The sequence below is a fragment of the Trichosurus vulpecula genome, chromosome 1 (genome assembly GCF_011100635.1).
Source record: "Trichosurus vulpecula isolate mTriVul1 chromosome 1, mTriVul1.pri, whole genome shotgun sequence".
Taxonomy (NCBI): domain Eukaryota; kingdom Metazoa; phylum Chordata; class Mammalia; order Diprotodontia; family Phalangeridae; genus Trichosurus; species Trichosurus vulpecula.
The window spans coordinates 511173441-511199099 of NC_050573.1; the positions used below are offsets into that span (position 1 = coordinate 511173441).

Genomic DNA, 25659 nt, shown 5'->3' on the forward strand with positions numbered 1-25659 from the left:
AGCTAGCACAGAAGTGGTGCTATACAAGGTTCTATTCATTGGTTCTAAATAGTTGATTGCTATGCAGATTTTTATAAATTTAATGTCTTATACCCCCCAAATTATCATAATATTTTTAATTATTTCAAATCCTAAAAATCATAAATGATTTTTTGTGATACTTCATTTCCTCCCTTATTTTGGATCAGAGTGTTCCATAGTAGGGCTAAAATGGGGCTTGGGAAGTGGATTTTCTCACCTCAAAATCTTCCAATATAACAATTATTTAAAAATCCATTTATAAAACAAAGAGCTAATACCATTGACCTGTCTTTGTATTAGAAGCCTTATCTGATAATTTCTCTCTAGACCTTTCCACTTTCCTTCAATGGTTCTTATGATGACTTTTAACCACAAATGTAAAACTTCAGGACTTCAGGGCAGATCATTCTCTGTAAAAAATCTTAAGGTTTGAATATATTGATTCTATGCAAAGGTGATAAGTAAATCCTGTCATTTTTGTTCTGAAAAAGAAAAGTTATAAATTTAGAACTAGGAGGGATCTTGGGTAGCTAGGAGGCTTAGTGGATAGAGTACTGGCTTCTTCTTGAGTTCAAATCTAGACTCAGAAACTTACTAGCTGTGTTACCCTGGGAAAGTCACTTAACTCTGTTTGCCTCAGTTTACTTATCTGTAAAATTAGCTGGAGAAGGAAATGATAAGCCACTCCAGTATCTTTGCCAAGAAAACCCCAAATGGGATTGCAAAGAGTCAAGCACAACTGAAAAACAACTGAACAAGAGGTCTTAGAGATGACTTATTACAATCAATTCATTTTACACATGAGAAAACTGGGTCCTGGGGAAGGGATGTGGCCCAAGATGACAGAAATGCCAAAGTGACAGATCCAGGTTCAAATTCAGGTCCTCTGGACCTGGGTATAGCATTCTTTTTTGCTGGATTCTGCTGCCAGCTTCATTCAGGAGTGAGGTGAGGTGGAATTCTTTATTATACACATGGTCCACACAGCCATTACTGCTCTTCTGGAGGCTAGAGTACATTTCCTTTAGAACTCTACCCAAGAGCTAGAGTTAACCTCTTTGCTCTCTCATTTCTGTTTATCCAAATTCCAGGATGATAGGGTCATGGGATCAGAATTTAATATGAAGGGGACTTTAGGGAGACATCTAGTCCAAATCTTTTATTTTCTAGTTGAGAAAACTGATGCCCAAAGAGGTTAAATGACTTGTCAAAAGTTATGTAGGCAATAAATTCCCTACCCATCTGGGCCAATAATGATTTTTGAACTCATAACATTTTCTGCCTGTACTATTCATTCATTTGACATTCCTTTAATAAGATTTTGTACCTATGCCTTTTGTCCTCAAATACATCTTGACCTCCTTGAGAAGCAGTTCGTACAACTTTGATATTCTCATAATACCCAGCATTGTGTCTTGCATATAATAAGTGCTCAGCAAATAATGGTTGATTAATTAATAGGTTGGTAGATTGCTTTTGACTTATGGATTTTAGTGTTAGACCAATAAATCCTTTCTTAAAATCATGATAAAATTATTGAGGCAAAGAGAAGAGGGAGGGGGTGGAAAATGGCAAGATCTTGTGATGAAGGGTACATCCCTTGCCCAATTATTATTTTTTCCTTTACTTGTCATACTGTTTTTTAAAAAGCAGATATTTAAATGGTTAATTGGCTATACATCAGTTCTTCATGAAATAAAAGGGCCATTTGATTTTTTTTTCAAACTCCTGAGGTCTTAAAAGGAAATCATAGTTTGCTAAACCAAAGAATATAGTTAAAGGATTTCCTGGGAGAATTAAGTGACTAGGGATTGGTAATAGACAGTGGAGCCTTTCACCTCTAGGTCAGTAGTTCACATCCAAATCAGGTCTGTAGTGCCTTGAAGTCATTGTTTGAGTGACAGCTGTTGGGTGGCCAGGGTGAAATGAGTTGTAGGGTCAAGCACAATTCAAGGGAACAGGTGCTGTCCATAGCAGCAAAATCTCGTTGCTGACACTCTTTCCAGAGACTGAGAAAAAGTGGTAAGAAGATAGATTGATATTAGTTTCTAACTTCCAGGGTAGTACTTAGTTCAACAAAATGAAGGAAAACTTCATTTTTCACTGCAGCGTGTTGTGATATTAGATGTGGAGAGAACAGCACTTTGATTGTTAATTTCACTACAACAAGAAAAGAAAAAAAAAACCCACATGTATATGGTCCAGTGGACATCCGATTGGCGGTAAATGAGACAACTAGAATGCTAACTGGTGTGACTCCTGCGTCACCACCACAAAGTCATTTCCTTACTTGATGTGCTAATTTTTCTATACATCTTCCTTATGTAACCTCCAAAACTTTTGACATGTCTCATCTGATCTTTTACATTCTCTTTCTTCCACTTTAGGAATAGGTGGGAATAAGTAAGTAGGAGACATTAAGAAAACCATGGATAAGCTAAACAGTGATTAAAAACAATTTTTTCAACATACATTTGCATACACATATCCTCTTTCTCAGAAGAAACATCGCTCACCTCACTCAGCTCCTTGATTCTTACTATATACTTTGGAAGGTGGATGATGGCTAAGGGAGGGTCAGAGCAGAAGTCAGTATCCTTGATTTTTTTCCAAGAGAGAAATTAAGGTAGTTCAGTGATTTGCCTTAAGAAAGATTAAGTGACTTGGTCATATATCTATGCAGTTATGGTTAGTGTGGTTTTAGGGTGGCTCTGATCATACTAAATCCCTTCCTAAAACAGTATGTCATGAATGGCTATTTCTCAGGGCAGTAATTGTTTGCTTCATCATGGGTTTTTCCCTTTCTTGGTTATGGGACTGTGAGCCAACTGCAGTCAAAAAAAGAGAAAGACAGCAGAATAAGAATAATATAAGAATATCTATAAATGCCCCAAACTGTAGTTCTTGATATTTCTGTAAATGTTCCTTCAAATAGTCAACAGTCCAACAGCCTAGGACACCATCATTCTTGCAAAGAAAATAACGTACTCTGGACAGCTCTTATTTGGTTTCTAAGGCAATTCTTAGGAGAACCTGAGGTTACCTTGGATAATACCAGTTCCTCATTTGGAAAGAGAAATTTCTTTCTGATTCTGGATTTCAAAGTCCTCTAAAAGTTGTGAAGAATATTCTTTGGGGAACCAGATGAAGGGGATCCCACTGAGCCCAAGTCATCCTTTGTTTGCTCATTGTAGGTCTACAAAGTTGGATATCTTTGCTCTTCAAGGGGCTTTTGAAAGGAATAGAAAAGAAGAGGATATTTGAGGGAGAATTTCCTTTTCCACTTTGAATGCCCATCTTCAACCAAGTTTTTTATATGGATGGGGAGGAGGATACTCCCTCCTTTATTCTCTCCTTCCTTTCTCCCTTCCCTTTCGCTTCTCTCCTTACCTTCTTCATTCCTAAATTCTACCTTCCTCTCTTTTTCCTCTTCCCTGAAAAAAGAATTTGCAGGGGGAATCTGCAAATCCTTTCAGAATGTCTATATTAATGAATTATTAACTCAGCCACCCATGACCTTAAAACTAGAACCAAGAGAGGCCTAGGGCAGGGAGAAAAGCTGCTGAATTCTTTATCGGACTCCTGTCAAGGGAAACCGACCATTTGTCTTCCCTCATCAGGAGAAATTAATTAATATGAAAGGCAAACTTTTTAATTGCATGTCAAATGAAATCAGATAGAGGCTTTCCCCAACAGAATCACTTCACCGCCTTTCAGCTGCCTCGGGTAGCCCCTCTCCTCTTCAACCCCAGCTCTTTTCCACAACACCCAGACAACAGGAGAATTGGCTTCCTGGGGATTATTTTAATTTTTTCCCTGGGAAAATGATGAATTTGGGTAGTTAATTTATCGATCCTGGCTCCTCTTCCCGCATGTTTTATTTTAGAGGTCATTAATCAATGAAGAAAAACACCACTAGGTCCTCCCTTCCATTTAATACACTCACACTTCTTATTTATTCCTCTGGAACAAATTCCCAGCAAATATTCGCCTATTGATTTGGAAGCCATGGACTTTTATAAAGGTTTGATCGCTTCCTGAGCCGGTGAAGTGATTTGTTTCCATCGTCTTTCTCTGTATAATGATGGGGGGGGTGAGAGAAAGAAGGGAATGTAGAAGGGGGGAAGGGAGGCATGGTTGATGAGAGGAGGGAAGGAGGGGATAAAAGTGAAAAGAAGAAAAAGAACCAAGAGCATCCACTACATGCAATATGATAGATGAATATTTGAACAGAAGATAGGAGAGAAAAACAGTAATGATGATGATAAAGTACATCTCTAGAGACAGGTTAGGTGAGGTGAGAATCTAAGCCAAGGTTCAGAAAGCCTCAAAATCTCAAGGTCCATACAGAAGGAAAACATTGGACTAGACTGGTGCGGTGAGATACTGATTCAGAGGTGTTTTGTCCCAGATGATCAAATCCTACTTTTGTCTGGCCACTCTCTGCCATTCCTTCAGAGTCCTCAATTCATTTCTCATAACTCAGGGCTCTGAGACTAGTACCTAGGTCTTGTAAGAATGCACTGACACCAGGGATACACTGACATAGAATTGGGTGCCTCTCCTTCCCCAGCCTCTCACTTCTCAAAGGTAACTCCTTCCCAGCAAAGACTTTTCCTCTGTGCTAAGGGTTTTCAACCTGGTCTCCTAGTTGAGTTTCTCTTTCATCTCTTTTTTGCCTCTATTCCACCCTCACTCTTTTCTCTTTGGTTTGCTCTCAAACTTTCTCCTTTTCTTCTACTTACTATTATTCTCTTATGCACCAGTCATTCAGGCTGCCATCAGTCTGTCTGCCTCTGTAATTGTGTGAAATGGTCCAGGAAGGCCCCCTTGTTTCCATGCCTAAATACGGGTAACCCTACAGATGGGGGTGGGGTGGGGCAGCTGGGAAGACACACTATCTTGAAAGCTTTCTTCAGCTCAAAACTGCCCCTGCTTACCTCCACTTCATTTCCCAGACCCAGAACTCAGAAAGCTCTGGCCCCATCCTCTCTCAGTGCTGAATTCAGGAGCAAGTAATTTACCTTAATTTTCCAATGATGTTAGAACAGATCTGTAACACAGGGGACATCAGCCTACCTCTGTCCTCCACTCACCTTTCTGCAGCGCTAAGAAGAAGATATGTTGTCTCCTTCTGGATGTTCCACCACTACAGAAGCATGACTTCAAGGTTGAGGGGCAGGGAGCTATCCCGGTGATGAGACGGTGAAGGAGGAGGTAGGAGACATGGGGCATCATTTCAGGTTCCTGGCCCCAATAAGAGACACTTCGAACCCACATTTCGAGAAATTCTAAAGTGAATGGGGGTCACAGAAGCTTCTCAAACTTTGAAAGGTGATGAATTGGTAGAGAAAAAGGCGGGCTTTGGGGAATTTGGGGAAGATGTAGAGTGGAAAGGCAAGAGTGCTTGCATGTTTAGAGTGGGAGCTGGAAAGGCCACAGTGACAGAGGCAAATGCCGGAGAAGAATTGATGATATTACAATGACAACGTGAGAATTCAAATTAAAACCCCAGAGAGGCAGCATCGTTCTTCTCTTGCTTGGAAGCAGCCCTTCAGCTTGTTTCTCAGCACTGGACAGAGAAAGTGTGAGAAAGAGACTTTCTGTCTTCTCCCGGAGCCTGAATAAGAACATTTCAGAAGTTCTAAGGCTAGATTAGTCGAGAAAAGGGCTGAAAATTCTTTCTATCTGACACACTAAAGCTGATCAAAGACAGCTTAGATTGTATGGTTAGCTTCACAGCCCATAAAATCGTGGGGGTTTTTTTCCTAGTGGTGTTTGACTTCAGCTTAGGTGTTATCAATCTACACAGCACATGACGGATGACCTTGTCAAAATGACGCCAGTCAAAACATTTTTAGAGGAGCTCTGTTCAAATTTGTGTTAAAATGTCCTGCGTTAGACGCAGACAAAATCTAAACAGCAACTTTTCCCAGGCTCTGCTAGAATGAATGAAAGGGTAGAAAAAGGAACACAAAGTGGGAAATGAAAGGGCTCATAGAAGATTTCAAATAATTGTGTTGCGGTGTGTGTGTGTTTTTAAAGATAAACATTGCTTCCTCTGTTTTCTTATCTGCTCTATGTAAGGAGTAAACAAGAGGAAAGCTTGGTGCTTTTCGAAGACATCCCCGTATTCCAAATCCTGGTAGTGCAAAAAGAAGGGAGAGAGTGGTGGAGTGAGAAGCTCCAGCATATAACGTGTTTTCAACCTAAATGCATCCTGGTGCGTTTGAGTAGATTTTTGAAACCTGAGTTCTGGAAAGAGGTCTATGCTCCAATGGGGCAGATTGTAAACAGCGGGTATTGCTGCTTCCTCCTGGCTCTCTGGAAGTGGACCTCTCCAGAAGCCAGAGAGAACAGACGGTAAGTAGAATCAAAAGTGTAAAGGCACAGTTGTGCCACCAAAATGTGAATCCAGACAACTGAAGAAGAATGAAGAAATGCTTGAGGGAGAAAAGAGAGAGGAGATCCAGAGGAGAGAAAACCGTAAGAATTCAAGCAAAAGGTGAAACAGACGTAGTCAGAGAGATAAAGGGGAGAAAGTCTGTGATAACTTTCTCAGGTAAAAGAAAGCCTTGCAGACAGGACGGTGACATTACATAAGTTCCAGGGCAAGATATAGTTCCTTTAGAAGAAAATGAGTGTCCAGGCTTCTAAACCCTGAAATCAAAACTGCATCTATTTTTTATTAAATGTTTCTCTCAAGCATCGTCGCCACCCCTTCCATCCAATAGAACTTTCTCCCGGGAGGATTTCTCTTTTAGAGAATATGCATGGCTAGACAAGTTGACTCAAACATCAAGTTGACTCTAACACTTCAGGGGAAGCGTTGGAGGGTAAGAGGGGGAGCAAAAGTTCCCAGGAAATCCTCAGAGTCTGTGTTCACAGCTCCCAGGTCGGAAACATAGGCATGTGGAGATTCCTTTTACGTTTCTTAATTTTTTCTTGTTTCAAGATAAAGGAATAAAAGGCACCTTAAAAAAATCATAGAAAGAAAGAGTGATCAACAGAACGAGAGATGTCAATAATAAATAAAATAAAAATTGGAGGTGTTAGACGGTGTGTAAGGGAGAGATCATCAGACTAGCATCTGGATCCTACGGAGTGGTAACCTCCTATCTCGACTCTTTCTTCCTTCGTTCCTGGTCCGTCCGCCTGTCTGCCTTCCTCTCTGTGTCTGTCTCTGTAGGGTGTCTGTGCCTCTGTCGGCGTCTTTCTATCTCGATTTCTCTTCCACTAAAACACGCGCGCGCGCACACACACATATACACACACACTTGTGTTTTGTGCTGTCGTAAAACCCACGTGTTCAGCAAGGAGGCTGCCAGAGAGCAAGGCAGAAGAGCCGGGACGTGGCTGCCAAGCGCAGCCCCACGGCGGGTCTAGGCTGCCGGGATCTCTCCCAGCCACTTCCAGCTCAGAGTTCCGACTGCTCCCTCCGCTGGCTTCCAGGATCCTTTACCCTTTGATCAACCTCACATTCCGATTCTTTCCCCTGGCGACTCGCGATCTTCAGAGACTGCTCTGGGGCATGTAACCACACACACACACACACACACACACACACACACACACACACACACACGGCGTCTCTCTCCAGCTCTCCACTTCCAAGTCCAGCACCCCTCGGTTCCCAGGTAAGGGGTGGGGGAGGGGTGTATAAGCTGAAATTCTGGAATCGAGGCCCCTTGGGAGAAGGGCGTAAAGGATTGGGGAGGGGGGGGGGAGGGTGCGTCGTGGGGTGGGAGGTGATGGGAGAATAATGGGAATGGGAAGGAGACTCCCTTTTTCCTGCGCTGGGTGTTGAGTGATCCTAAGTTGCCGAGTTCCGGTGGCTCTGGTACTCCTAATACCTGGTTGAAGGCTCCCTGTTTAGTGGGCAGTCTGGTGAGAGTGAAGAGTTCCTGAAACGCAGCTTCCTCCCTCTGGGTCGGGGGTGTGGGGTATAGGGTGAGAAGAGAGGGAAGGCTTCAGCTTAGGAAAGAGTTTTGGGGGGCACCCAGGGAGGGTGAGGATGGTCTGAAAAACCCCACCAATTGGCAATTAGGTTTCCCTCTTCGCTCCGCTATTTGGAAGCAAACTTTCTGTGGCTTCGGAGTTGGCGACGAAAGTGGTGGGGGTGAGGGGATGGGGAAGGGAGGTTGCTGGAGCAGTTGATATAGTTATGGAAGATTCTCCCCAGAACTCTGGAAGCCTTGGCTTTTCTCTCTCCGGAGCACTCTGAGCCTGCGGTCCTCCTTTCTGGAACTGGCCAAGGGGGGATTGGGACCCGTACCTAGCTGGGTCTCTCTCCTCCTCCTTCCTCCTCCTCTCCTCCCCAGCGTCTGCTTTGGCCATCCTTTCCCCGGTCTGACCGCTCCCCCTAAACTCGATTCAATCTTCTCTTCCCTTCTCCGCCCCTCTTCTCCCAACTCCAGGCGTCCGACATGCTCAAGCCCAGAGACCCCGGAGGTTCGTCCTTCCTGAAAGTGGACCCAGCCTACTTGCAGCACTGGCAGCAACTCTTCCCGCAGAGCGCCCCGCTCAAGGGCGGCGGCGGTGGCGTCTTGGGCCAGCCGCCGCCGCTGCCCCTGCCGCCTCCGGCGCCCGAGCGCGCTGAGCCCGTGGTTGACAGCTTCCGCCCGCGCCCTGCCTCCCTGTCCTCTTCGGCCTCCTCCGCCTCCTCCACTCCGGCTTCTTCGACCACCTCTACCGCAGCCTCGGCCTCTTCGTCGTGCGCCGCCGCTTCCGCGGCCACGGCCGCCTCCCTGGCCGGCCTGGCCGCCCTGCCCGTGGCCCAGCTGCCGGTATTCGCGCCGCTCTCCAGCTCCGAGGTGCTACCCTCGGGAGCTCTGCAGGGCAAGGACTTGTGCGTCGGCTCCTGCTCGGGCTCCGGCTCTAAGTGTAGCAGCGGGGCCGCCGCCTGCGATAGGGGAGTTCCTCGATTTCGCTGCACAGCAGAGGAGCTGGACTATTACCTGTACGGACAGCAGCGCATGGAGATCATACCCCTCAACCAGCACACCAGCGACCCCAATAACCGTATGTAGCGCCCTCTCTAACCCCTCCCCTTCTCCCGCTCCCGTAGGGCTTAATTCCATCTCTGGAGGGTGCGCTGGTTAAAAACGGGCTGGGAGGAGGAAATGGGAAAAGTCTGGCTCTCCCAATTCCCTGGTTCCCTGGTCATGCTATTGTAAAAGTTTTCTGGCACGGGATGGGGGGGGGGGTAATGGTGTTGAACGGGGAACTCTCCCATGGCTTCCTTTCCCTTCACTTGGAACCCAAAGCAGCTATCCCTTCTAGAGTGGAGTACGGAGTATTTGGGACAGGCAAAAAAACTCATCTTTCAGGACTTTGCGGGGATAAAGACATAGGATCTGGGAGATAGAGCTGGAATTGGATGGGAGAACAACAGGAGGGAGAGAAAGACTTGTCACTTATACCCAAGCTGGAGGGTTCAGATTCTTCTAACTCTGAGTTGGCTGGAAGAGTTGAGGGCGGTGAGTGTGTTCGGGAGTGTGGTGGTTGGTTAGCGACCCCTGTGCTGTCATGGGAAAGGTGGAAATTCGGACCGTTCTCGCAAAGTTCTTGGTGTTAGTGGTTCGGGAGCTTCATTTCGGGGCCTTGAGACAGCAGTGGGATGAAAGCAACCGCTTTTCATTTAGACAGATTTCTGAGAACTGTTTTTTTTTTCTCTTAGATTAAACTGTGGCAAACGCAATGGGCAGGGATTATTTTGAAGTTCATCATTAAAAAAGAAGAGAAGAAAAATATCTACTTCTCAGATAAGACAGGCAACCCTAAAGTTTTCATTTCCTCGACTAGGGCTCGGGGCTGCCCCCTTCCTGCACTCACCTCGGTAGTCTTGCAGATCTTGGTAGCGTCAATAATACCCAAAAGTTTATCAGTTTTATTTTGTGAAACGTATGACATTGTAATTTAATACAAAAAGCATTTCCTTACCTCTCAGATATTTATGTCGTAGATCAAATTAAGTGTCAGAACCAATTTACCCATGACTCCTGGCTAGACAATTAAATTTAAAAAGCATTTTTGAGATTTTACAGTAGAATTTCAAGTGATGACCAAAGATGGATATTGACTTACATCAGTTTCTTTCTGTTGGTCTCAGAAGTTTAATAAGGTACACTTCTGTTCATAGATCTTACAAGTGTTAAATATACTGCCAGTGACGTCCGGACGTAATATTAAGAATAAGTTAAGAGGTTCTCAAATTGAAAGCAGTATGAGATTTTAAAGTCAACATTCCTTTAGTTACTATTTCATTTCCCTCTCTACTGTTTAAGAAAAGTTTGAATACCTTGTTCCTAGTTCCCTTACTATTATATTTTATAAGCTGTTATTTCTCGAAGCATCTTCTTACCTGAAACTTCTTAATTCGTTATAAAACAACCATTTGTTTAATAGCTGCTCGAAGAGGCAACCAACCCATAATTTCTATTGTAAAATGGGAATTAGATTAGTATTAGGGTGCATAAATTTGATTATATTGGTCAGGGGAAAGTAAATTATGACTATAGCTAGGGGAAAGGTGGGGAGATTATATGATGAATATTAAAAAAAAAAAAAACAACACCCAAACCCAACAACCCAACTCCTCTTTCCTGACTTGCTTCTCAGAGAAGTTTTAAAGGATGAAACAAAATGAACAAGACAAACAAAAAACCCTCTCCAGTTTTGTTCTGGAATTTGAAAGCTCTTGAATTTAAGGGTGCAGAAAGTCTGGCCTCATAAATAACATCCTCTTAAATTGATTCAAAATACACTTATGGTCACCCTCCAGACTCCTTAAGGAAAATATCTCCTTTCCGAAGCAGTTCTAAAAATCTGTCAGATAAACCTTTAAAAGATTAAACAGTGGTTCAGAAAAAGCATTTCTGGTGAGCAAGTGAAATGGAATAATAATCGTGCTCTGCTAAGTGCTTCATGGAGCCTGTAGTTTATCTCAGAAAATTATAGTAGAATTTTAGGAAGAACTGACTCCTTAGACTACGTTTGCTACAGTGTACTTGTACACTCTATTGGTGGACAATTCAGGAACTTAATACACTTTCGCCAGGAGGAAACCTAGTCACCAGAAAAGGAAATGCTGTAGGGTTTTAGATTCTCCATTAATCTGTTGATACTGAATATATTTATTGCCCAGATATCTTTTCCTTGAAGCCAAAGAAAATTTATCATTTAAAAAATGCGTTTGTACATTGTGCTAATGTGACTTCTTGCTTTGGTTGTGCTAAAAGTATGGAAAGGACGAATCTTAAAGCGAGTCTTGTTAAATGCAAAGGGAAGGGTGGAGGCAGAAACTAGAAGAGAAATGGGAAAAGTACCGTTTTATTAGAACAAACAGCACATCAGATAGCTCGCTAATTAAAGGGCAATTGAGGAAGAAAATGGCAATCTAACTAGAGTAGTCGTTACTTGGGAGGCATGATTTCCAAGTTCGGGTTCAGGATGCTCCTTGAGCTGGGTGAGGTGGTTATTTCAAACAGTGGAATGTGTTTTACACTGATGAAGTGAGAAGTGATTGCTTTTAAATGGGGAGGGGGTGTTTGTCTTAAAGAAACTCAAAGACTGCCAAATGTTTTTGTTTTGTTTTTTATTTCTGTACTTTCTTGGAAGGGCTTATGGGCGTTGGTTTGCCTGCTAATTGAAAAGGCGATTTTCAGGACGAGGCAACACGTGAAAACTTAGGGGGAGCTTTTAGAACATTGCCTACGTTTGGGGTGTGAAGAGGTGGGGTGAGAGGGCAGAGTGAGGGACACAGTTCTTGTAGACAGATTTTCTCCCGTTCTGTTATGCCACAACTCTGCTCTGACCAATATGAAGGCTTCGGTTCATTGTTTCATTTCTATCGTTGATTTTTAAAAAATCGATAATTTGCACCCCTTACAACCAAGTATATACACATAGAAAAATATCTTTTCTGAATTGTATTAACAAGTGGTGATGATTTTCCGTAGGACAGAGAGTCATTAACACCTTAGTTTTGAGGCTTGGTATCAGAATCTACCTCACCTTGGGTGACAGATGAGAAGTTTGTTATGTTCACACAAAACATTTGAAAGCTGCTTCGATCCAACCAACTGACCCCATCTATTTTCTATGTTGTCTAACTCCTTTTTTAATTGTTGTGTCTTTACTAGTTGAGTGCATAAATCATACATCAGTTCATTACTTTTCCACTGTTATTTAAATAACACACTCATAATTCATTTAAGCTTATGCATTTTAAAGTAAGGTTTTTATGTATGTCTCTATTAAATGAGACTTGCTGACTCTTATAATTGTAACTCCTGCAATATTTCCCTTTTGTTTTGATTTTAAAATAAATTTGTACTGTAAATAAATAGAACCTGAATTCTACATTATTTCTCTTGTCAGTGACTCAGTGTTTCAGGATTTTTTTTTTTGCTGATTTTTTTTTTTGTCTATCAGTACCATAAAAAGAAAAGTTGCTATCTCTTTGAAAAGGGTTTCCCATTATTAGTACCTAAACTGAGTAAATTAGCTGATTCACAAATTTTTGTTTTATCTTGTTTTTTAAAAGGAATTCAGAAATTGCCATGTGGTTTAAGCACCGATACCTTTGCAATTTTAAAGAGATTTTTAAAAAAAAACTTGTTTTCGCTCCTATTCTCTGCCCACTACTGTCTTTGAAGAATATGGACTTTCAGCAAAGTTGAATTCCGGGTGGGTGTGAGTGATTGTGGGGATTGTTTTGTGGGTAGAGATGAGGGACAAGAAAGAAGTTAGGCAAATAAGACCAAGCACTTATTTGTCAAACTGAGTGCCCAAGTTGACAGGAGAGGAGTAAGAAGATCCCCAAAGGTGCGACTATTTTCTTATCACTTTGTAGCCTATTCTTTTACCTTTAGGGGAAAAAAGCTTCCACTATGGACATGCTGATAACTCTTAATCATGATGCAACAAACAGCTACATAATAAATTTGTTGGGTAAAACTAATGTTACCCAGTCAAGTAGTTTGTATATACTCAGCATGCCAGTCAATTAATGGTGAAGGAGTATATTTAGCTTAAGAGAGACTGGCCCCTGGTATCAGGCATCTGCATTTGAAGCTGTTGATTTTTGCTGTTGTTCTATTTTTCTTTTCTTCCTTCTTGTGTGAGTGTCCAGAAGATCTGGTAACATATATGATTTAGCTATTTTATATCATTAGTTATCCAGCATCCTTAAACAGAACATATAGCCATATATTAGGTTGAGGTTAGAAAAGGTGGTGACTGTTTATTTAAGGTGATAAAATGGTCCATCAGCAGTAATCTCCATCGATATGTGCCACAAGGAGATGAAGGATGAGGGGACAAGCCACAATTAATTGCCCTATAGTTTTGTAGGAGAGAGTAGAGCCAGCACAGACCCAGCTTCGATCTTCTCTCTCAGCTCCTATTCATCATCTCTACATTGTATATGGGGGTCTCTTAGGGGCAGGGGGCAGTAAGGTTTATCTACACACAATATTCTCTCAGCCTGGGCTACTCTCACTCAAATTTAATTTATTAATAGTCATTCAAAGACAAATAAAACCAACATTTTCTCTCTCCCAAATCTCCTGCCACTCTCCCATTATGTACATATACATAAATATACATATTCACATCCATATGTGCATAATCAGGGGTGAGTTTGCTGTCCCGAAGCCATTCTGAGGGAGGAACAACCCCCTTTTATCCCCTAGCGTATGGTCATGTTTTATTGTTTTTCAAAGCCTTTCCAAAAGATCCTTTGAAAAGTAATGACCGTTTGAACCACCCTCGTGTATGCATTTTTCCTCTTCAAAGACATAGCACTCATTATTTCCCAGGATAACCTGCTCTGTTGTATGATTTCTGATTTGAGCTTCATAGAAGTGAACTGTGCTTATTCAAAGGAGGATGTCAGCCATGGAGGAAGGGATAGTGGGAAAGAGATAGCTAGGGAGAATGAAAGTTGTGATGTGTGATGGGGGCGCAAACTTGAACAAGGAGCATAGCATCCAAAAGTCCAAAAGAAAATAGCTAATAGAAAGGTACTAGTCCCTCCTTCTTAATGCCCCCCCCCACCTCAGGAAAGTGGAGAGGTGACATGATGAAGAGGAAGGGAAAGCATTGACGGCTGAGAGTGGGACTGAGGAAGACTACTATAATGTATAGTGCTCCCAAGGGGCAAATTACTTCTCTCCAATGACCTTTTCCCCTCCATCCTCCATTCAAGTACACAATGAATACCCTTTCAAGTACACACACAAACACACACACAGAGATGATATGTGGAATTCTCATACACACAGTGTACACACATACAGCCTATGCCCCATTATCCACCTAGTAGAGACACTGAAGTCTCTCTATCTCTCTTACTCTATCACTCTGTCTCTGTCTCTGTCTCTCCGCCTGTTTCTCTTTGTTTCTCCCTGGCGCAGAGCAGTGGCTGCCACTCGGCTGCATGCCTGGAGCTTTTGCTGGGCCAACAATGCTGGGTATCTGTAAAGGAACATCTAAGGTCTAGGAGAGGATCTGAGAGACTGGATGGCTCCTGGATCCTGCTGGGTCTGGCTTGCAGAGACTGTGAGACACTGAGGCTACTGGGCTACTGATAGAGTGTACCTAAAACAGCCACATAAGATCTATAGCTTGCAGCCGACAAAGCTGAGGTCCTCACTCAGGCTGGTGCTTTTTGTCCTGTTCTCTTGGGACCTGTCATTCATTCATTTCCATTAATGCTTATTAATTAACCTTGCTTCAACATCTAAGGGAGACAATAAGTTAAGGAAATTGAAGGTCGTAGTGGAGACAAAGAAGCTTACAATGAGGGAAAGTTCACCTCTTGTAAAGAGAATCTTCTCTTAATCACATAGCAAGATTTTCAGTCAGCTTGGTAATGAACACAGTAAAACGACAACAACAACAAAACCCCAACAAAACCCCACATTTTTGAAGTGATAGGAAATGCAAGTTTAAACAAGGAAACAAGCCAAAAACATGGCCACTTTTCCAAAGTATCTTTGTGTACATTTGGGTTTGTTTGGTGTTATGTAGAGGTGATCGTTATGACCCTTATATTAATGATCTTGGTACTATGGCTGTGAGAGGCACTCTGCACTAGATCATTAAACAAAAGACATATTCTAGACAGAAGCAGGGCCATGAGCTCCATGGCTAGGAACTCTTACCAAAGAAACATCTTTGGGTTAAAGTGCCTTTCAAGGTACTGTATTGAGAGAATATATAGAAATGCCCCACCATCTTTCAAAGTCAAGGAAACTTTGTTGATAATGTTTTTATGTCCACCACCTCCCTAATTTTAGAGATACCTTTCTATCTTTGTTATCATTTCCATAAATGAGAATATATTTATTTCAGCATATCATGCTTTCCTAGAAGAAGTATGCAAAGCTTACTGATTTTCCCCTAAGCTTTCCTATGGGTCTTCACAGATGGTATGCCTGCAAACATGTGGATACACCATTTCTTCCCATAATCTCTATTTGTTCAAAATAGATAATTAGCAATTTCATTTAAAAATCATGTATCATAAAATTATTTTAATACTTTGAGGTAAAAGGTGAAGTTAAAATATCTTCAACAACTGAAGAGGTTTTGTAACATGAGAAAATAAAATACATCTTCATGCATTTTTATAGTAGTTGGCCAAAGTCCCCCTCCACCCCAATCCTACTATACAATATAGAGCTCTAGGGATAGGGATGTGAACTGTAGTTTCACTGCTATAGGGAATTCTTATATGAGGAGTGCCCCTCCATCAATGCAAATAGACAACTTCTTTGTGATTTATAGTTTTGGTGATTTACCTAGAGCACTGAAATGTTAAGTGACTTGTCCAGGGTCACACAGTCAATATGTTTCACATTCAGGTCTTGGACTTAGGTCCTTCTGGACAGCTTTTTTTTGCACCCCCCGATATGTATATATAATATATATGTATATAAAATAAATGACAGTAAAGGTATATATCTTTATGCGTTGTAGATATAGTAAATGAAAACTGGCTGTCTTACTGACTGATTATGACACTTTCCAATTCTCAGGAGCTTCAGTTTCTCCATCTGCAAAATCCCATTATTGTTTCCATCACATGTCACACAGTAATGTACAGAATGTGTACATGTGACATGACACAGAAGTACAATGTATTGAAGATATAATAATAACCTACATTTCTCTAGCACTTTAAGATTTACAAAACACTTTACCCAGATCAACCAGGTGAGGTGGGTAGGAGAAGCATTTTTGTCCCAATTTTATAGTTGAAGAAGAAGAAGCTCCAAGAAGTTAAGTGACTCTCAAAGTCAGATAAGGAATATCAAAGCTGGGTTTCTAACACTCTTCCCATAAAACATGCTCTCTCTCTCTGTGGAGTGCTTCTTGGAGCTGTGGCATGTATGTGTATGTTATCATGTATTTAAAATATGTATTTAAATGTATTTAAAATATGTATTTAAATCTCCTTTAAGTCTCTTGGTTGGTAGCTGAAGTACATAGCTTTTCAAATTATTTTATGCATCAGTGAGATACAGTGGAAAAGGTACTGGCTCTGGAGTCAAAGGATCTGGGTTCAAACACCATTTCCTCACCTCTAGCTTACTATCTCAGCAACTGTGAGCACTTCCTTTCTCTGGGTCTCAGTTTCCTTGCCTGAGAAATGAGGACATTGGATTAGATCAGGGGTGGGGAACTTGTGTCCCTCAAGGTCCTCAAGTGCAGCCCTTTGACTGAATCCAAGGATTTGTTCTGTAAAACTTGAACTCAGTCAAAAGGCTGCACCCAAGGACCTAGAAGATCACATGTGGCCTTGAGGCTGCAAGTTCCCCACTCCTGGACTAATGTCTTTCTCAGGTCTAAATCTATGATCCTACAATCCTAAGATAATGTGGTAGTAGCTGTGTTGGAAGTGAAAAAAAATGTGTCTCCTGCACTAAATGTGTCTACTGACAGTGGTTCACAATGTCTGGGGAGGGAATACTAAATATTCTTGCCTTCAACATAGCCTTATTGAGTGAACCAGAAAGGGAAAGTCATCTAAGTAACTCCCTTGGGTGATTTATTTTTATTTTCATGGGCAAATTGCCTTTGCTTATTGTCATTTGTTTTTTAGCTATTTTTTGCTAAGGTGCTGAAAGAGCTTCAGATGCTGGGTAATAAAAAAAATTTATGAATGTTATCTATTTATTTTCCCATTCATATTTTTATTTTAATCTTTCCAAACATAAGATTGTGGGAATGAGGCAAAAGGATCCCTGTGACCCAATCAGACTGCAGTCTTTTCAACAGCCCCCAAAATAGTTATTCAGATGAAATATTTTCATTCTATTGAGTCTTGGTTTTGGACACAAAGATTTCCTAAACTTTTTACCCCATTTTTTTAGATTTCTTGTTTACCTACTATGTTGACACAGTGCTCATCTCTTCCTTCTGAATGTGATCACTCATGTTTTAGTTTTCTCCATCAATCACCTGAGGCAGAATATGAGATATTGTTGGCCCAATGAGATAGGAGGAGGAATTCTATTTTCTGCTTCCCTTTTGGTAAAACCTGGGCCCCAAGCAGAGCCACATAACCTATTTTACACTGAGAATGACTGACTGAGAGGAAGGTATTTCTGCTGAGAAGTCCCTGAGAGATATAAATAACTCCAGCCCCCATGATGTAAACTTATTTCCATTTAAAGAAGAGAAGAAACCCTAAGAAAACAGCAGTTTCTATGTAGAATTAATGAATTATCCCTTCAAACTGTTTTTTGCAGGAATGAAAGTTTGAGGAAAGGGACCCCATTGTACATTTTAGCTGAGCAGCTGTAAGTCAGAGGCCTTTTAAATTTGTTTAATCCTTTTAAGATGATTAGTCCATTTATTAAGCACCTACTAAGTGCCAAGGACTGTGGTAGGCTCTGGATAAACAAATACAAAATTGAAACAATCCCTATTTACCACGCCCCTCTCCCCACCCCACCCCCAAACACACTTAGTGACAGGAAGAGTAAGAACAGAAGTTCCTTGACAAATAAATGAAAATGTGAATTCAACTGCAAGAACATTGAAAACAATATTAACCATGCAGGATTTATTTTGTTACAAATTACTGGGGTGGGGGGGGGAGACTTGTATTACTGTGAATTTCAGTAATTGTTGTATAGTCTCAGTCTTAAAGAAGAGCATTTAAGTCCTTTGACCAGAACCTGTGTGCTGTTGCTTCCCAAAGAAAAGTGACCCAGAGGGAAACTGTGAACTGCCCCATGTGCTTGTGAGCTTGTTGGGTCCCCATAGTAGCTTCATCTAGCACAGACGGTTAAGAACCCAGGAGCTGCCCAAGAGTGCTAGCTGACTCCTTCAAAAAAGGAGAAATAATAGGAGCTGGTATATAAAACAGTGCTTAAAGGTTTACAAAGTGCTAGAATGACTCATCTGATCTTTAACACAGCTCTGGGAAGTAGTACAAAGTTTTATTATCCTCATTTTACAAAATAGGAAAGCTAATTTTACAAATTAGGAAACTCAGAGTAGGAGTGGAACTGGCCTGAGCTCACACATTGAGCTCTGAGGATAAAGGATGGTGACATCAAATTGCTCGGAGCTTATTTTGTGCTGGGGAGGGGGGGAGGGCGCGGTGCAAGTTCACCTCTCATGAGGAAGGCTATGCAGACAGGCTTGGAAAATCAGCTTTGTTCTCCTACGCGCTTGAAAAGTGGGCAAGTTAAGATGTAGGATGTTTATTCGGGGGCTCAGAACTCTGGAACAGCTCCTGAATTCAGTTTGTTACCCTCCAGGTTAGCAGCGGCTTAAGTTTCATGGCATTCTATGGGCAGTCTGTCGATGATTTCTGGGTGGGAAGCCCTGTCTTTCTGCTGCCTCAGTGAAAGGTGGGACCAGGGTATGGATGGAGGTGGGAGGACTTGACTAGCAGTATTCCAGGAAAACCAGAGACAGGATAAGGAAGGCTTGGAGCTGGCTGGCCCTAGGGGCTGGGCTCTCCTGTGCCCAGGAGGTCGGGAAGCAGAGGGGGCTAGCAGACCACACGTCTCCGCGAAGCCCATTAATAACCACAGGGTTCTCGCTGGAGACAAGGCGGCCCCAGCCGCCTGTGCCTACTTGCTCCCAACTGGGCTGGTCTAGAGGTTGCTTGCAAAATCTCCAGGGCTCCAGTCGAGGGGGGCGGGTGGCGGAGTGATACGGAAGGGATCCAAACAGTGAGGTTTTTGGTGCTCTCTGCTTCATCTCTAGCCTGAAATTATCTTCCCCTTGCCTCCTTCTTCCCTTCTGCAATATCCCTTTGGAAGAAAGACAACTCATGTAACGCCTATGGACTACCTTTTTCCACTCCTCCAGGAGGGCTCCAGTGGGAGTATGTGGCCGTAGCGGTGACAGCAACTGTAGTTGATTTTTTTTTCCAGGTGAAAAAAAGTATCCCACCTTCGCATAATGCCTTGGGACATTTAATTTCTTTACCTAGTTTCGGGAGGTTAGGAAAACAAAGAAAAAAGAAGTCCAATAGGTTAAAAAAACCAACATCAACAACACAAAACGCAACGTTTCCTTTAAGCCTAAAGGGTTTAACAGGTCAGATATTTCTTCCTCTAACAATGCCCCGTCCAAGTGTTTCACACGAAGCCGAGGACTCACTAACAAGTATAAGAATACTCCTACAATGACCCCACTATTGACAGCGGTGACTTTTTTCCCCGTCAACTACGGGAATACTAACCTAGAGGGCCAGAAAGAACTAACCAAAAGCAGACTAGCGCTTTTTAGTTCTTGGAGTTCTATTTCTGAATGCCAAGTTGTTTGACAGACGGGTTTCCCCAGGCTGAGGACCTTTTATTGGGCAGCAAAAATGATGACTGAGCGGTCAAATGGGGTTCTTCAGGGCCTTTCCCCCACCCCCTCCTTGTGGAGATATTTGGGCTTGTAAGAGGAATCAGCTTCAAAGCTTAAAAAAAAAAACAACCCTAAAACTTAAAAGTTCTAGTCTGGACGGTGATCAATTTTACTGTATATCACTAACTCCAGGGGAAATATTTCTAAGGTTCTTAAAAGTGCAATTAAGCAACGTCGGCAGAAACATGTAATGCCACTTCTAACTCTGGGAAAAGTCGGGAGGAAAAGGAAGGGGGGGGGGAGAAAAGGGAAGAAGAGGGGGGGGGGAAAGAAAGGAAAAGGAGAGAGAAAAGGAGATTAGAGGGAGATAAAGAAAGAAAAGAAGACGGAGAGTCAAAACCAGCTTTGACACCACAGTTAGGAAGATGCCACAGGCAAGGCCTACAGTGCGAATGACTTTTAAGCGCAGCCAGTATTTCCTTGTGGGCACTTGGTTTTTAGATCACCGAGGGTCCCTTTACGCCGAATTTAATCCAGAAGCTGATCAGGTTTAGGGCCACCTCAAGGCCTTCACGGTCACAAAGAGAAGGGGCCCAAGTCTTCCCTTGGGGAAGAAGAGGGAGGGGGTGCACCATTTCCAATGCAGCGTGCCCCAGGACAGAACTGTCAAATCTTTTGGCAGGGATGGTGGGGGTGGGGGTGGAGGTAGGGGTGGATAGGGATGAATAAGCACACTCGCCTTCCTTGTTAAACCTTTCTCTTTCTCCACGTGTCTCTCCTTTCCCTATCCCCACGGCCCTTCTTTTCACTCGGCAGGTTGCGACATGTGCGCTGACAACCGTAATGGTGAATGCCCCATGCACGGCCCCCTGCACTCCCTTCGCCGGCTGGTGGGTACCAGCAGCACGGCCGCCGCCGCGCCCCCGCCAGAGATGCCCGAGTGGCTTCGAGACCTGCCTCGGGAAGTGTGTCTGTGCACCAGCACCGTTCCAGGCCTGGCGTATGGTATCTGCGCTGCACAGAGGATCCAGCAGGGCACCTGGATCGGACCGTTTCAGGGAGTGCTTCTCCCCCCAGAAAAAGTGCAGGCGGGAGCTGTCAGAAACACCCAGCATCTCTGGGAGGTAAGCTTTAAGGCTCCTCTCTAACTTGGCTGATTTGTTTCTTCTTGTCTAAAAGTTGTCTATAGTTAATTGAATGGAATTGATCTCAGTGGGATCACTCCTACTGCGACACAATAGGCATGGAAAGGATGCAGAATAGGTTTCCTGAGTTGGCCATCTAAGACTGGCAGTTCCAGGCCTTCTGCTCTTCCCTCAAGAGACAGAGAATGTTAGAGCTGGAAGGGGCCTTAGCAATCATCCATCCCCTCATTTGACAAATGAGGAAGCTAAAGAGAGGTGACTTGCCCAAGACTTGGCTCTTGACAAAAGAGCCAAGACTAGATCCCAAGTCTTCTGACTCCTAGTTGTAGGACAGAAAATAACTTACTAATGATAGGTCTAAGGCAGTGGTTCCCAACCTTTTTCTTTAGAGAATCGCTTGGCTTCCAATGAACATTTTTGTACCTCCTATTCATAATGAAAAGAAGTTAATTCTAGAAATTTTTCATGTATATGCGCATAAGAAACAAAATGAAGGGATTTTTTTCATAAAGAAAACTACTTTGTACATAACTTTTTTTGAGTCATTAAAATGTTACATGTTTATCAGAACACAGTAAAAGAAATTGTGAGTCAGTCAGAAGTTTTATTCATAGAATAGTTAACCCACATATCATATTTGGCATCCAGTTTGTTTTTTGCTTTAAATTTGATTGACAACAGGATTGAGAATAGGAATTCATGGAGATGAATAGTCATAAAAGTAATTAAAACCTTGTGAGCACATTTAATTAGAATAGGATATATTTCTCCAAGGGCACATCCCAAATTTTGTAACTTCATTGACTGGAAATCATAGCTACTGATTTTTTTTCTAGTGCAACGTGAAAAGTGCTTCATACTCAAGCCTTATTCATTTGGTTTTGGTCAGTAGAAATGATGCCTTCATTTGCCTCTAATTTTTCAGATGTAACATAACACTACCACTCTTTCTGACTTCCTCCTTACTTTTTTTTTGTGCTAACAATATTATATTGGAATAATTTATAGGATAATATAGTTATTTATCAAATATCTTACATTCCCTTGACAAGCTTCTCACACCCCAGGTTGGGAACCCCTGGTATAGGGAGTAACAGTGAATGAGTTCCTGAAAATTGACATTAGATAACCTTCCTAATAAATAATTATTTATTTGATATCTTCTATATCCAATAATCACTTGCATTTATACAGACCTTTAGTATTTACAAAAGCCTTCCTTCTGATAGGTAGGTTGCAAATATCAGTCGCTTTTTATAGATAAAGAGATAGAGGTTCTCAGAGATTAAATGACTTGCCAAAGCTTGAGAGATAGTCGAGAGAGGTAGTCTGATACAGTGCTTGATTTGGAGTAAGAGGACTCCATTCAAATCCTAGCTATACCACTGATTTTGTAGTAAACATTTGTAGCAATAATCATGTAGTAATCAGTTTCCTTATCTGTAAAATAAAGGCAGTTATTTACTTAAACAAGATGAGCTAGAAGATCCCATCTAGATCATCAAAATTTGTGATCCTATGAATTGTTAGAGCCAGTATTCAAATTTACATCTCCTTACCACAGGGCTTTTTACTGTAATACAGCCCTACCCCAGACCCTGGAAGAGAGCAAAAGATAAGACCCAGTCCCTGCCCTCTAGAAGTTTCCAATCTTACATCACTAACTTTACTATTGTTTGTCATGTTGCCGGAGGTACTGTGAAATTTAAGAAAAGGAATAGATATTGTGCGATTTGTTGGATGCACCCTTATAGAAGCAGAGGGATGGTGGGGCAATAGAAGTTACTCTAACTTTGCTGGCCAATTTGGCAGGTACCTGAAGGCTGAACCTCCTTGGTGTAATATGGAGCAGATTGCTGCAGCTGCTTACACATTTAACTTGGCAGGGCGGCCTGTCAAGATGACAGGTTACAGTACATGCTGTTTTATCTTAACCAAGTAGATTGTGGCCTAAATAGTCCATCTTATCCACAAAAACTTGCACCTGTGTGTTAAAAATGTTCTACCCAGAGTTAACAGGAATAGCATGTTTGAGCTAGCTGTCTCCATAGAGCTAGGTCCATGAGAAAAGGCCTGTGTAAAGACCTTGCTGTAAAAAGTGGGGGAGGTTTAGTTTGTGTCTGGATCATCAACAGCTGGGTCACACGTACTGTAGCATCATGGGAAAAAATTCTTGGTTAAGTTACAACCTTAAACTATTGTTGGAGACAATTTTTTACATTTTTAACATTTCACTATAGGTTTTAGAATTTAAACAAAATTTAAAAAAAGAGTTTAGGTTACCAACTACAGAGTATCTCAAAAGTGCTATTTTAAGCTTCAATAGTTGAAAATCGAATCAAGAGTTTTGGGACACTTTGTGTTGTTATTACTACAAACAATATTAAAATTACTTCTTTCGAAGAAATTCTTTGGGGAAAGAAGGAAAGGAGGAAGATAAATTGGGCTAGGTAAAGAAGCTATTGCGAAATAAAAACTGACATTAAGGGGAAAATCATCCAATTATCTGGATTTGAAACATTTCCTTTTTGGTTCTGGTTCCTAATCTTAGTGAACTCAAGTTTTCCTTAAAGATGACAAAAGTACTTTCCAGTACTTTCAATGATATTGTGACATCACAAGAATGATGATACTATATAGTTAGAGGTTTGCCAAGAGTTTTCTAAGGTCTCAAAACTTTTGCAGTCATAATAACTTAATTATACAGGTTTACCTCTTTCTGAAAATGGCAAACCTGAATACTATTATTTATGCCTTAAATTTAGGGCTTCTATTTCCAGTAAGACAGAGGGCAAAACTGTGAACATAAGAAAATCCCGTATAGAAGAGACATTTATTGTTTTTATACAAGACTCGAACATCTGGGTGTTCCAAGTAAAGATATCACACATTTGGAAATCTAAGCAATAGCAGAGTATAGTTAGCAATATAGGTGTTTAATAATTATTTGTTGAATTTTGTAAAAAAAAAGTCTTATTTTGTGTACAGTAGAAAGCATTTTAACAGAGACATTGAGGAACATTTCATCTGTATCTTTAATCTTACTAGGTACTAGATACTGGATTTGGAGAAACAGTTCTGCGTATGATATAAAAGTTGTATGTGTTTGTGATCTAACTATAGGCCGGAAGTGCTGAGTTCATAGATGTTTGGGCAACTTATTTACTTCTTTCACAATAGCAAAGTTGGTATAGTTGTTTGGGACAGTAAGAACATGAATGTTTCAGATACTGTTATGAGGTTGTGGATATCTGTGAAATTTTGATTATGGTGGCTTTACAGTTGTGCAAAATATCTCAGGGAAGCAATGAAAACCTATAAAAAGGACTATACTACAAAGATCGGATAGTATTCCAATGTATATTGTGAATAGATAATAGACTATTGATAGATATTTATAACATTCATAGTAATGACAGACTTAAAATTACATCCAATTAATAGTAGTTGTAAAATTTTTCTTAATCACTTAAAATATGGCAGATACATGTCATCCTAAGGCATTTTCTGAAAATTGCTGGGTATCTAAATCAAGTTATATTTAATACCAGAAAAATCTCAAATTTTGGCTTTATTCTTCAAATTTTAGGTTTTTTCTTTCAGGCCTGGAATGTCACACGTAATATACTTAAAACTATTTTAAAAAGTAATCAGTATGTATCTGTAGGCAAAAAAGAAATTCTGACACTAAGTGCTTTATGACTCATGATATAATAACCCATTTTTGAACATATTCTTTTAAAATGCCTTTCCTCCCAGCAGGTCAACATTAATACACACATATTTACAAAATATGAACTTTATATATGTATGTATCTTCTCGTGATTGTCTCATTTAAGTCATAAGTATAATTAATTCCTTTCTGCATATTTTTCAAAGTCGATTGCAGATGAGAAAATGTCTTTAAATTAGTAGCTCAATATTTAAGTCCTGATGGATGTTCTGGGGGTAACTTATCTTTATTTCAGTACTGCAAATGGATTTCTAATATTTTTCCTACACTGGTACCAAGTAGTTGATGGATTTTTGTTTCAATTTACAGTTCATTGTTTTCAACATGGTTGTACTTTTTATACAGAATGATTGCTTATTGTACAAACATTCAAATTCATATCGGGCACTCATGTTTTTAATTTTCTTGTTTTCCTGGTTGTAGTAAATAAATGAACCACTTTCCTTGCCATAAATAAATATTAGAAACCTGTTTGGTTAGTTTGCTAGAGAGCTCCTATCATGCACTTTATATTTTCTTTGCCGATAACCAACACTCTTTGAATGTATAGCCATTCAGAGTATATTAAATACCATTCCATTACCTCACAACATGTTTTCACAACTATGAAAGATCATGAGGCATTCTTAGGTTTTTTTTTTGTTTTTTTAGAAAAAGGCCAGGACAACTTCTTGTAGTTTAGAGAGATTAATTCTTCATAAAGCCAAAATATTAGTCACCCCAGTTTTCTTTTTCACTTTGACTCATTTCAATCAGCCTCAGGGTTTGCTGGTATTTTAAAAAAAATATTATAAACTCAGGCTGTTTAAAACAAAAATAGTCCAGGGTGAATTAAGTAAACATTCACTTTGGTAACATAGGCATTTATTCCAACAATACTTGAATGTATGATAACATTTGTGGACATTTGGAAGGAATAGGAACACTCT

The 25659-nt window shown here is 41.1% G+C and overlaps 1 protein-coding gene across 1 annotated transcript in view; it reads left to right on the forward strand.

The window, feature by feature from the left end:
- The first annotated feature begins 8447 nt into the window (after positions 1-8447).
- PRDM6 (PR/SET domain 6) overlaps positions 8448-25659 on the forward strand; it is a 162507-nt gene continuing 145295 nt past the window's right edge. Inside the window, exons 1-2 of the mRNA XM_036734375.1 lie at positions 8448-9042; positions 20668-20975. Coding sequence (XP_036590270.1) covers positions 8448-9042; positions 20668-20975 — 903 coding nt within the window. The remainder of the gene's footprint in view (positions 9043-20667; positions 20976-25659) is intronic.